This window comes from Falco rusticolus, chromosome 1 (genome assembly GCF_015220075.1).
Source record: "Falco rusticolus isolate bFalRus1 chromosome 1, bFalRus1.pri, whole genome shotgun sequence".
In the NCBI taxonomy this organism is placed as follows: Eukaryota; Metazoa; Chordata; class Aves; order Falconiformes; family Falconidae; genus Falco; species Falco rusticolus.
The window spans coordinates 43,079,004-43,092,692 of NC_051187.1; the positions used below are offsets into that span (position 1 = coordinate 43,079,004).

Sequence of the window (13,689 nt, forward strand, 5' to 3'; positions counted from 1 at the left end):
TTGGCACTTGTAAGAGCTACAGTGAGAAGTGTTGCCCTGTTGTTAATGCATTCAGTGCTGGCTGCCAAGTAAAGGAGAGAGAATGGAAAAATACTCTTTTTATTTCAGTATAGCAGCTTAAGAAAGGTCAGCCTTCATGTGTGAGAAGCTGGGATTTTTATAAGGCATCTTAAAATGTGTTTGAAGTTTCAGTGCTCTTTCAGGATCCAGTCATAAAATCCTAATGAAGACAACTGACAACATAGTCAAATGATAATCAAATGTGTTGGATTCCCCCCAAAACAAACCCCACGTTTTTGCATGCCACTCTGGCCCCAGTTCAAATGGTCGTATAGGCAGTGGGGGTCTGACAGCACTTCTGAGAAGAGCAGCCATAAACCAGCAACTTTGAGAGGTTGACTGTGGGCCAATAAGAATTTATACCAGAAATTTTAGTTTTCTGGTTTGTACGTGGAAGAGAACAGTAAAAATGTGCTTTTCCTCTACATTACTTCAATTCTTATTTTTGATACATGAATTGTCTATTGCATGGAGTTTAGTTCTATGGCAGCTGTGGTCTTTTTTTGTTGAAGATTTATGTTCAACTGATCTGGAAAATATTGAGGCAGATACTGTTAAGGAATGGATTACTTCACCAAAGTCAATGGATTAGACAGTAAATCACAAACTGCAGTGATGCATAACTATCATTTGCAAAATTCCAGGTGGTATCCAGTGACAAGAGAGGAGGAGACATAGTAAGTACTGTAAGTGTGGTTCTCCAAGTAACAGTTAGCATCTGGAAAGATTCAGCACTGGAGAAACTGGTCATGAGGAATTTTGAGAGAGAACATAACTTTGCTGAAATACTGTTCATGTATACTACACATAAACTAGCATGTGTTGCGCTTTGGGCAGTAGTTATGTGCCGCTTCAGTTAAACCATGTCATGGGTTACTTTCAGGTTCATGACTGATAATTCTATGCAGCAGCTAAATTACTGAATCTGCCAGAATTCTTCTGTCAAAGCCCCTGTTGTAAAGGTTCATTGTTGTTGAGAGATGACTCAGGTAAACAAATTGAAACTAATATTGTGGGAATTTCTGAGTTTACAGTAGTTATGACGTGGATCATTTCCAGAAGACAGCTCAGTAAAGGGACTTGGCTAAAATTTGCAAGATATTGGTTCAATTTCTGGCTTTTACCACATGTTACTTGCTCTAAGACCTTTGAAAAGTCATTTATGCTTTGTTCTGTAATGCTTTTTGTGACAGCAAGCAGTCTAAATATTGTAAGTGAACATGTATTTATGTCACTTCCAAACACACTGATAATATATACAAATACATTCTATCCTTACTGCAAATACTGCAAGTGGAAATTTTGCACCTGAGGTTTGGTTGCTGGGTCTCTCTTTCTGTATGTTTTAGGCTAGAAGTGTAACAGTAATTCCTGCTACTGTTTCCAGGGGATTCTTGATCTTTACAGATTTAGTTGGGATGGCCAATATAGGTGGGCTTTACCCTGGTAAATGTGGAAGAATGCTGAGAGCAGCTATGATGAACAGAGACACAAGCCAAACGTAGTAGGCTTATAACTAAGGACCAATGAAACTGGGATGGTTACTGCCCTACTTCTATTCATCCTTGCAAGTAACATTATAAAATATATTTTATTCAGGTAGGACTAACAGCCATCCCAGTTGCTGTGCCATCTATCATAAAATATTCTCTGTTCTGGAGAATTTAAGTAGGGTGACAAAGATGCTGGCCTAGATTGCTGTCAATTACTCCTCCTTTCCTCCCTGCTGTTTGCTGCTTGAATTCCTTTTAATAACATTATTAAAACCTGATAACTCATTGTCACTTGTTCCCCATTAAAGCCAGGTGAGCAGTATTGATTTGTAACAAATGCAAATTGATCTGTTAAAGTCAGTGTCGAATCTGACTTGACAAAACCTGCAGTTGTAAGGTTTCAGAGCAGGTAATGTGGTTTATTTTTACATTGTGAAGTGCAGAATAGACACACAATGCTTTTCAAGTGACTTTCAGCAATTAATAGCACACTGATTTATTTGCATATCCAAGGAAGTGTTCTGTGCAGTTTGATATTATAAAAATATGTATTGATTCACACCATTGAAAATGCATTGTGAGCTAAGAAATGCTTCTGGTTTTGGCCTTCAGAACTGTCTAGCATCTCACAGAGCCTGACTGCTGCTTTTAATTGCGCCCTGAACAACAGACTGAACAGACATGAAAAATTATAATTGCTGAGCTCTTTATGTGTGAGTTGGTAGGTATATCTGCAGTCAGGAGACTGTGAATATGCTGCAGTTTGTCATCTTAGTTTAGTTCAGTGCAGTAGCCCTTGACACTTAGTCAAGAGAACGGCTTCCCACAGATGATGAGATGTTCTGATACTATACCATGATGGTGTTGTAACATGTTATTACTTAAGATGAACTAATCTTCACTATCTTTTGTTTATGTTCAAATTTAACTAGTAAGGTTGGCATTCGAGGTGTGGGCAGAAATGGAGTACCTTCTGCAGAATTAACTGATATGTTAAAATCACAGTTATTCAGAATTACCTTTTCTGTGGGAAATCTTTTATGAAACTGACGTTTTAATCCCACTTTCTAAGCAGAACTATTCACTATCCATTTAGCTGACCAATTTTTAACCCAGTGGTTAATTTCAATCAGACTTGGATGTCACACCTTCTTAGGTATTAGTCAAGTAGCCATCAGGCAAAAATCTGTAAGCTTCACTAGTTCTGATGATCAGGTAATGAAGCTTAGGAAGCAATTTAGATAACCAGTTTAACAACTTCTTTTCATTGAAAATATTAGTTTTCCATTCAAAACATGATCTTGTGTGCAGAGAGTTTTGAAATTGACTGAAGAAAGGTGTACTTAAAATAGCAAGTTTTTTGGTTCCAGTATATGAAAAACATTTAAATATCAGAATCTTTAAATATCTTTTTTAAGGCTTACCTTGGTAGATAAAAAATTGGCAGTTTATATTTTTTTCATATTGAGAATTTAAAGATAAATTGTGATAAGGCATTAATTGAACAGTTTTTCTTAAGATCTCATCAGAATTAGCAGAGAAATCTACTGATTGTGTGGATTTTAATGGTGTAAAGCCATAAATTAATTCAAATCACTCAAAAGTTGGCCCAGTTTTGCCCTCCTTGGTATATACTAGTTTTTGGCAAATATAACCAATGATTTCAGAAGATAATGTATAATGCACACTGTGGGATGGAAAGATTACAGATCACCGAGCATGACTGACTGCAGCTGTCATAAGGAATTCAATTTAAGGTTTAATCCCAGATAACTACATTTGTGAACTTGTGCAAAAAACTGTCAGAAATATTGGAGGATGATGCTGTTTTTTTCCTGAGCTACATGTACTTTGATGTGTGACCTAACAAAGCATTTCCACCTCTCTAGTTTAACCTTTGACTATATATTTGAGTTTTATTTACTCTTAGAATTTTCCTCTTCGTAGTGCTGTCTAATCAAATAAAAATACATTACTGAGGCTGTAGTTAATACCTTAATCTTTTAGGCATGGGTTACTTGCCTTTTGATTTCCATCTGCATTTCTGATTTGCCTCCCACTGTAGTGCATAGATACTCTACCCAGATTCTAACAACATCTGTATTAGGATATGTATATATACCTATATTATCTATAGATGTCCATTAAAAGTGTGATACGTGAATATAAAAATGTGTACATAAGTATACGTTCCGCTTGTTGGCTTTTGTCCTCAAAATGCCTTCTCAAGACTTAAGTTCGATAGCATTACTATTTTTCTGAAAGCCAAGTCTCTTTCTTTTCCCAGCTGTATGTGAGGCAGCCAGGTTTGAGCTCTTTGTTACATCTACATTTTTTAATTGTTATTTTTATAGGCACCAGGCCTGTAAAGTCAGGTCATCTCTTTTTGCTTGCACGTCTTTAATCAGATCATCTACTGGAAACATGTGGGTTTACAATAGAGCCAACTGTAATTGCAAGCTAATCTGCTGATTCTGCACCTTCAGTGCCTTTGGCTGTGTGCCTGATATTACTCTTAATAGTTTGTTAATACCAAATGCAAAAACATAGCTTCCTTAAGCACTTAATAGGATGTACTGTAATGGAGATAAATGGCCTGTAGCAGTCTTTATTTGTGTTTTAGGAAAATGAACTGAAGGATGCTGTCCAAGAAAAGAATCGCCTGAGCCTTCAGTATGCAAGTGTGTCCGCAAAAGCACTGCAATATGACCAGGTAACATCATAAGCACAGATCTCATACATTCATTTATTACAAAAATCAGGCTGCAGAGTGGATGGAAGTGGATTGTGTAGTCATTTTTTCTGATTTGCTGCTTCTACTTGAGAACAGAAAATATTTTCATTAAAAATTACAAAACATTATTTTTATGAACAAATGTTATTTTCAAGTGAAAATGTAAGACAGATAGACTTCAGAGAGGTACATCATTCCTCTGATGCATATTTTCTTAGTATTGTAAATTGGTATTATGCTTTGGTAAAAAGGCTTTTGGTGATTTTGATGAGACTTGATTGAAAATTTCTCTTTTTCTGAAAAATACTGATAGGAATGATTTCTTTCTAGGAGGTCTTTTTCCTATCCTTCCACATTTTTCATTTGCATTTTAAAATTTCGTAATAAGATGTTGAAAAGGTCTTGCCCAAAAGTCTATTTAGCAGTTATTTCCCGTGTAGCATAGCATAATTGCAGCTATTGCAGATCCTAATATAAAAACTAATTTTATAGCAAAGATTTTTCTCCAGTTCTTTTCTGTGCCTGTTATGGGATAAAAAATATCTTTCTGACTACAGTGTGATTATACCTATGGCAAATACTGTATGGCGTGACTAGCATGGGAGGAGTGGCTGATGTGCTTTACCTCACCACATACGCACTCAGTGGAAGAAACATCATGAACAGCCACTTTACAGGGCTACATTTAGCTAAAAATAAAAACTCCAATTTGAGATTTCTACAGGGCTTTAAGTGAGTTGCTCGGCAACCTCATTCATATCAGAAGAGCTGTAACTCACACAGGCTGTGATGAAAGCCCATCCTCAAAGCTTGCAAAGCAGTGGTAACCGCTTGCTTTGATATCTCTGACTGGTTCATGTTTACAGAGTAGTTCACTGCTGAATTTCCAAAGCAAAGGAGGTCTGATTAAGTCCTTGAGACAATAAGAATTACTAAAATTCATAGATGGCTATGCATGTTCTCTACACTTTGTGTGTAGCACCTGGTATTGAAGCAGACCTGAAATTTCCTGTTGCTGAAGCATTTAAATTGTTGCAATATAAAAAGACAGTGTGAGAATACTTCATGATAGGAGGAAGCCGTGTGTATCATAGCATTACTTAATTTTATTAATCCATCTGTCTAGAATTGCTCCCTTTCCTAATGTTTTTCTTTTCTCTTTATTTTTGTTTTGCTCTTTACTTGATGAGGCACATAAAGTCTTGCTTGGGCAGTTTTATATTCTAGCTGACACAGGAATAGCATGCAACATTAATGCAGTGAAGATTGAGTATACTGGTGACGCTAAAAGTGTTAGCCTTCTTGCTATCAGAAAGTGAAGAACCATGCAGTAAATAATGCTTTATTACAGGTAATGTTTTTCTCTTACTATAGTGAAGAGCTTGAGGTACATTGCAAAACCTAGTAAAAGCAATTTATAATATAAAGGTAAAATATCAACCTTTGACACATTAGGCACTGTCATGTTTTAACCCTGGCTGGCAACCAAGCACCACGTAGCTGCTTGCTCACTCCCCCCAACCCAGAGGGATAGGGAGGAGAATCAGAAAGGAATGTAAAACTCAAGGGTTGAGGTAAGAACAATGTAATAATTCAAACAGAATAAAAAGGAAAGAACAGTAATAATAACAATAACAGATGTAATGAGGAAAAGGATAAAATCCAAAGGGAAAGGGAGAAAGGAAAACAAGTGATGCACAGTACAACTGCTCACCACCTGCTGACCGATGCCCAGCCAGTCCCTGAGCAACAATCCTCAGGCCCCAGCTAACCCACCCAGTTTCTGTACCAAGCATGATATCCCACGGTATGGAATGCCTCTTTGGCTGGTTCCGATTACCTGTCCTGGCTGTGTCCCCTCCCAATTTCTTGCGCCCCTCCAGCCCTCTGGCTGGCAGGGCCGAAGAAACTGAAAAGTCCTTGACTTAGTATAAACATCACCCAGAAACAACTAAAACCATCAGTGCCTTATCAAAATTGTCCTTACATAAAAAAAAAGCGCTGTACTAGCTACTAAGAAGAAAATTAACTGCATCCCAGCCAAAAACAGGACAGTCACTAAATTAGTCATAAAATTACCTTTTATTATTGTAGTGTCAGTATTTGTCATACTTACATGGGGGTTTGTTTCTTCAAATACTTGGAAGTACTGTGAAAGGCACAGTGCAGCAGTTCTGGATACCTGTACTACTAATTTAATATCATAGCCTCAGTAAGATCAAAGACTTGCATTAAGTGTACCCTCTCACTTTCAACAATTTTAACAATATGCAATCTTTGCAGTATGCCCTGAATGTTAACAAACCTTATGTTTTCCTTCTTGCATAACAGATTTTCTGAGGGAATTACTTGGGGTTTGCTGTTTGTTTTTTTACTATTCAGAAAGTGTGAAAATATACAACTTTGGATGTGGAGGTTGGAGCAGAATTCTAACAGAGATAGGGCTCAGCCCTGAAGGGGAAAACCTGCCTAAAATTTATTCTTTTTCACCCTTGAGAGCTGGCCTGAAAAACAGGCCAACTTTAAGCAAATGGGACTGGAGGAATATTTGTGCATTCTGTTATGTAGCACAAATAAAACTACTGCTCATTTTTACACAATGTAGTTGCTGAAATTTGACTCTAGAAGGGAGGAGGTACGAGGCTGAGTACTTTTAAAACCACAAAATAAAGCTGAAATTATACATAATTTACCTGATACAGTTTTAGTACTCTGCATAAGAGAAACAAATTTGCATTCCTGGAATGGAGTACTTGTGAAAAGATTTTGTCCCCTTAGGAGTGCTGTGACACTGGGCTTTAACTTGTTTTCCTGCTCATCTGAATGTATATGGGCTACTGTTTTTGTGTAAAAATAGAACAGGCTTTATATGCTCAGAATTTATTTCCACAGTACATGAAATCATACCATTTTCGTGGTAGTTTCTTCATAATGTTTTCTGAACAATGTCGTTGTTTGAGAAATTGGCAGGTCTCTTAATGTCTAGAATTAAGGCAGGTGGTGGGTTATAAGGCTGATAGAGCTTCCCACCAATGAAATAAACTGCTGGTTTGTTCTGGCGTGCTGTTTTTCAATAACTAGTTTCTGTTTTAAGTGCTCAGGTAGTGGAAGACACCTTAGTGATATTCTGGCCTTCATAACTGACTCAAATGACAGCACATTTAGTAAGTTTGAAGATATGGGAAGAAAAATTGGTTGATGCATCAAACAGATAAACATCATAGATCAAAATGTTCCCTCTTTCTGTCATGAAATTAGAACTGTTTATGATGGCGCTCTATTTAAGTCAACTGGTTTTGCCACTGGGAACACTGATGTTTTGATGTGTTCTGTGTGTAATTCAGATTCATGTATATCCCGTATGTTCTTAAACAGCCTATGATAACAAACAGCATTAAATTCACATTTAAGAACAAACATTTTCTAAACAAACAACAAAAAAACAAATTATAGACTTGTCAAGTTTTATACTGCCTTATGGGTTATATAAATGGGTGTATCACAGCATTCTGTGTGATACACAACCTTTAGAGGAGAAAGTCTTGGCAAGAATGCCCTGTAGAAAGACTAAGTTATCAGTGTTGCTGGAAGTAAGAGTAATTATCGGAAGGTGCTTGGTAGTTTTGCTTGTGTTCTTTCCAGCTTGCAAAATGAAGATGTACACAGAACTTTGTTTGAAAGCTGATCTGCCAAAAGAAAAAGATAAATTATCAGAACCATTTCTGTATTCCTAAACTTTAATTTAGATATGGACTTTGAGATCCTAAATGAAAGGTTCTGACATGTATAAAATATTTACAGTTCTACCTGTCTCTAACTTACCTCTTTCAAAAATTACATTAACAGCTTGATAGGTACCTTTTGTTCTGATAGCTCTTTCACTGCCAGCAGGGAAAAGCACATGGCAGAAAGGTGCTGCACTCACCAGGTCCGCAAAATTATTCAGACTATGATGACTAGTAAGTTTTAGAAAATTCTTTACAAAAGTAGTTAGTTGGTATCAATTGTTTTTAGAGACAGGGAAAACTAAAGCCTGAGAAAAATTAACCTATTCTTGAAACTTGTTCCAAATATGGTACTTCATTTATCCTCAGTAAATGAACAGAGAATCACAGGCAATAACAAAATTGCATTGTTGATAGTGATACCTCATTGCTTCCTTTTTCCACTCCATTATTCTTCAGCAATAAACACTGACTGGTCTGAGCAATGAAATACAATACAAAGGATGCAGGAAGTTAATAGAGTCTGTAAATCCATTGTTTAATAGTTTCCTTAGTTATGAAGAAATGAGGAAGAAGAAAAATCTGTGCACAGAAAAAAAAATCATGAGGTTGGCAATAATTGCATCAATTCTTGTGGAAAACATGATTTATTCCATTTCCCTCTTTCTTTTTTCTAGTCCACTGCACTCTAAAGAGCCCTCTTGCAGAGATGAATACAAGGGCTGGCTGCGACCATTTAGATTGTTTGGTCCATGGCAGAATTTGCAAGTTAACAAACTGGAGCCAGAAGGCAAATAGAAAGGCTGAATCAGTTTCTAAAAGATCACTTTAGAAAATGTCCGGGAGATATCCATGTCAGATACTGCTTAATGCCATTGGTTCTTTAAAAAACCCAAGAAATTACAGTAATTAAAGTGGAAAAAAAGAACTTGTCACTTCCTTAACTGGTTAGAAGGAAACATGAGCTGCACCAAGGTTAAAGGCTATGCTTATCCCAATACTTTGTAGTGCTTTGCCTTTCCTTAGTCAGTAATCCTGTCAGCATTGTTTATGCTTCTGTGCTGTGTTGTGGTTAACAAAGGAAAACAGATGCTTCTTGGAATGCTGTTCACTAAAATATGGCTATTTCTTTTGCTTTCTTACCTTCTATCAACATTGCAGGGAAGTGGAAATAGTATGTGAACATTACGTATGTTTTTTACCTGGGTGATCATTGCTGGTGGGTTTTCATTCTTATTGTAAAAAAAAAATGCAGTTTCTGATATGATACAAGCTGTAACAATCTGATTGTTGTACATCAATAGGGGACATAAAGTCATAAAATGATCAGAGATAAAAAATCAAAATTTCAGCTGATCTGAATTGAAGACAGAACTTTTCTGTGTCAGGATGAAGTAGCTTAGTATTGTGTTTTCTTATTCTCTGTGTGTGTTTATGAAGTAGTCGCTATCATTTATGATTCACAAAATCCTGTATAAAAAGACTTAGTCAATACTGAAGTGGTTGAGCTCACACCAAGTAAATTAAACAGGAAAACAAATCCTACTTGGTGAGTATCTGAGCCTTTAAAAACCTTCTGTATGCAAATGTTTTAAGGGAGAGCAAGGGTTTCGTTGCAGAAGAATACCTATTTTTGAGTTGTAGAGACACTGATTTCAAATGTTGGCATAGGTTGATCACCTAAGTTCTGAAATCAGTTTACACTAAGGAATAGTCTTGAAAAATGTACTTGTGAGTTATATTTCCATATATATATTAGAACTTTGCCCCTTTACGTAGCACACCCATGTCTGATGCCTCTGAGATACAGAAATATTAGGAATTGTTTGGTTGTAATTTATTTTGTGCATTATATAGTATATTTATTTAAATTTGCATAAAATATGCATAACTACAGTTTGGTTGCCAGATTGTGGTCCTTGTGGGGAAAAAAAAATGTTTCATTTAAATGTTTCATTCATACATGTTCCTCCTTCTATGAGAAGATGACCCACCTAGTGGATGAGGGAAAGGCTGTGGATGATGTCTACCTGGACCTTAGCAAAGCCTTTGGCACCATCTCCCACAGCATTCTCCCGGCGAACCTGGCTGCTCGCGGCTGTGATGGGTGTGCTGTATGCTGACTAAAAAGCTGGCTGGACAGCCGAGCCCAAAGAGCGGTGGTGACTGGAGTTACATCCCGCTGGTGGCCGGGCACACGTGGTGTTCCCCAGGGCTCGGTGCTGGGGCCAGTTCTGTTTATGATCTGGACAAGGGGTTCGAGGGCACCCTCAGTCAGTTTGCAGACGACACCAAGCTGGTGGGGAGTGTTGATCTGCTGGAGGGGAGGAGGCTCTGCAGAGGATTGTGGTCAGGCTGGGCTGATGGGCCAAGGCCAACTGTATGAAGTTCAGGGCTCCGTGCTGGGTCCTGCACCTGGGTCACAACAACCCCATGCAACACTACAGGCTTGGGATGGAGTGGCTGGAAAGCTGCCCGGCTGAAAAGAGCCTGGGTGTGCTGGTTGAGGGCCGGCTGAACGTGAGCCAGCGGTGTGCCCAGGTGGCCAAGGAGGCCAACAGCATCCTGGCTTGTGTCCAAAATAGTGTGGCCAACAGGACTGGGGCAGTGATCGTCCCCTTCTGCTTGGCACTGGTGGGTCTGCACCTTAAATCCTGGGTTCGGTTTTGGGCCCCTCACTTCAAGAGGGATGTTGAGGTGCTGGATGAGTCCAGACAAGGGGGATGGACCTGGGGAAGCGTCTGGAGCACAAGTCTGATGAGAAGCAGCTGATGGATCCAGGGGTGTTTAGGCTGGAGAGGAGGAGGCTCAGGGGAGGCCTTATCTGCTCTCTCCAGCTGCCTGACAGGAGGCTGCAGACAGGAGGGGGTCGGTCTCTTCTCCCACATAACAAGTGACAGGACAAGAGGAAAAAGCCTCAAGTTACACCAGGGAGGTTTAGATTGGATATTAGGAAGGTTGTCAGGCATTGGAACAGGCTGCCCAGGGAGGTGGTGGAACCACCATCCCTGGAGGTTACTTAAAAGATGTGTAGGTGTGGCACTCAGGGACGTGGTTTAGTGGTGGGCTTGGCAGTGCTGGGTTAACGGTTGGACTTGATCTCAAAGGACTTTCCCACTTAGGTGATACTATGAATTTATGATTCTATGTACACAAGACACACAATTTCCTCAGTGAACATTCCTTTCCATTTTTTTATGCTTCTTTCCTATTTCCTTTGAACTTTTTTCCCTTTTTCCATGTTAACATGCAGAAATGTTTGTGTCAGATATAGTTCTCCATTAATTAGCTGTTGGGGCAATAATCATGTTTAATTTTTTTCTAGGTAAAATCAGACTATGACCATCTTAGAGAAAGCCTTCTCAGAGTGACCAAAGAACGAGATTTGGCTCTAAAGAAAAAACACCAGCTCCAAGCCAAGCTGGAGAACTTAGAGCAGGTCCTAAAGGTATGTGTAGTGCCATAAAGTCCAACAATCCAGTGCTTCTATTCCTTGTTTAATATTCCTGATGTTGATTCAATGAGTCACGGAAGAATAAGTGCATTCCATACTAGGGGACTGAATGCCCCTATTATCTGTGATAGAACATATGGAGTACAGTAGGCTACCTGCAAGGGATCTCAAACTGTCAGAGGAGAGACATTTTTACAGATCTTTGTCTGATACTTCATAAGTAATTGGATGTAGGTTTTCACTACACAGCTATTGGATGTAAGTCAAGATGAGAAGAAATGAATGAGAAGTGACTCTGCTGATGAAGGAAATATGAACAACTGCCAAGATAGTTTACTTTTAAGAGACCTATGCCTGCCAGCTAACTTGATGCAAAATGTTATTGTGGCTTTGTGAAACAAGCTGTTGGTACCAGCTCATATTGCCTGTGCAGAATGCATCCCATTGTCAGGACAGGGTTGCAAAACCTGCTGTTGTCATTAAAGAGGTCTTATTTAGAAAGAATTAAGTGCCTGGTACGTATCTACCTTTCTTTTAACATGCTTCTAGAGAAGCTTAGTACGTTGGTGTCTAGCAGTGCTTTTTTTGTAGATACACAATTGGCTTCATGTTACCAATTTGCTGCTTCCTTTTCAACTTGGAAAAATTAAATTATGCATTTTGAATCATAAATGTATTCTTCTGTAGAGGTTTCACTGTGTAGTTGAAGATGCTGTCCTGCTTCTGTATTCCTGGTTATTGTGTGTAGTGCCAGGAGACAAACTAATTCTATGAATAGTGGAATTCACCAGATGGATCTAACAGAGCGAAGATCTAGCTGAGATGATGGGGTCACGTAAGAGTAAAATTCAGTTGGAAAATGGAATCAACCAAGAGATTATTGCTTAACCAGTTAATTCAAGGAGGCAATAATTTGTGTATGTTGAAACAAAGAGCAAAAAATGTTCTAGTGGTGGGAAGGAAACAGTGCTTTGCTAGGAAACAGCCAGATTCCTGAATCTCATTGATTAAATAAAGATGGATGTCAGTAACTTGATAATCCAAACCTGACATTTGGATCAGGAGTAGTGGAGAAGGGTCTGAAAAGTCAGTTACAGAAAATGAGCTGGTATCCAGTGTGATGAGGTAGAGGGAGCCAGTGGGAGGAAGCATATGATGTGGTAGAAAAACAAACTGGTTTGAATGGGCCACTGTTCCCAGGTTTTCTTAGTTGCAGAAAATATGGAAGTTGTAATGTGGAAAACTGCCACCAAAACATGCATTGAAGAGGGTTAAGCAACTAAGATTATTTAAAAAGCAAACAAAAAACAAAAAAAAAATCCAAAACCAAACAAAAAAAGCCACAGAGAAAGAAAGAAAGAAAGAATTCATGCAGTTATACAGCTGTTTACATCAGTGGAGGAACTGCACTGCTGAGGACTACAGTGAGAATTCTTGAGAGAGAAAACACTTGTAAACATGTGTCTGTAATTCACACCATTCAGAAAAATGCAGGATGTGTTTGGTTAGAATGGAGCATTGATTCAGTGCTGAAACATTTTTGACAGACTGCCAAAGAGCTGCTTCTTTTTCATCTTCTCAGGCCCAAAGTTTTCCTTTTGTCAAAATACTGAAGTGGCTGGTAAAGGAAAGATGGATGCTCTGGGAGTAGGTGAAGATGGAAATAAATGGTCTGAGATCTTAAATGTCAAGCAAGACTTTTCTTCATAGAATGTTTTAATAATGCTAGGAGGCTTCAGCCAATGCTTGTCATAAGTAAATTGCTTTTTTAAAATTTGATTTCTTAATGACTCTGACTTGCATCAGACTCACTCTAAAAGGGGAAAAATAGTTTTGCTTTTGGGTGCGTCATAATAGATCTGGGCTGTTGGAGGTGATTATAGTGAAAATAGCTACCTATCTGTCTGAATTTTGGGAAGGAGGGATTTTATTTTTGGGTTGTTGCACTGGTAATATGTTGCTGAAACTTTATCTCAAGCTTTGTTTGATATCACTCAAGAGGTGAGGGGAAGGTTTTCCAGCTACAGACGGAAATAAAAGGTGGTTCTAAGTTACGTCCCTCTTGCTAAGCCTCTAAAGAAGTTATCAGAAGTAAGCTGACTACTCTGTAAACTGACTTTATTCCAGCGTCTTCTGGAAACATGAGCTGTTGAAATCACATACTAGGCAATGCCAAGGTTAGTTAACTGTTAGAGGTATTGTTGCGCAGTGAATTATCAGTGT

The 13,689-nt window shown here is 38.4% G+C and overlaps 1 protein-coding gene across 3 annotated transcripts in view; it reads left to right on the plus strand.

The window, feature by feature from the left end:
• The window catches only part of RIMBP2 (RIMS binding protein 2), a 161,141-nt gene that overhangs the window by 87,454 nt on the left and 59,998 nt on the right, over positions 1-13,689 (plus strand). For all 3 annotated transcript variants that reach the window (XM_037376970.1, XM_037376979.1, XM_037376990.1), the window contains exons 5-6: positions 4,177-4,266; positions 11,338-11,460. In XM_037376970.1, the coding sequence (XP_037232867.1) occupies positions 4,177-4,266; positions 11,338-11,460 (213 nt within the window). The remainder of the gene's footprint in view (positions 1-4,176; positions 4,267-11,337; positions 11,461-13,689) is intronic.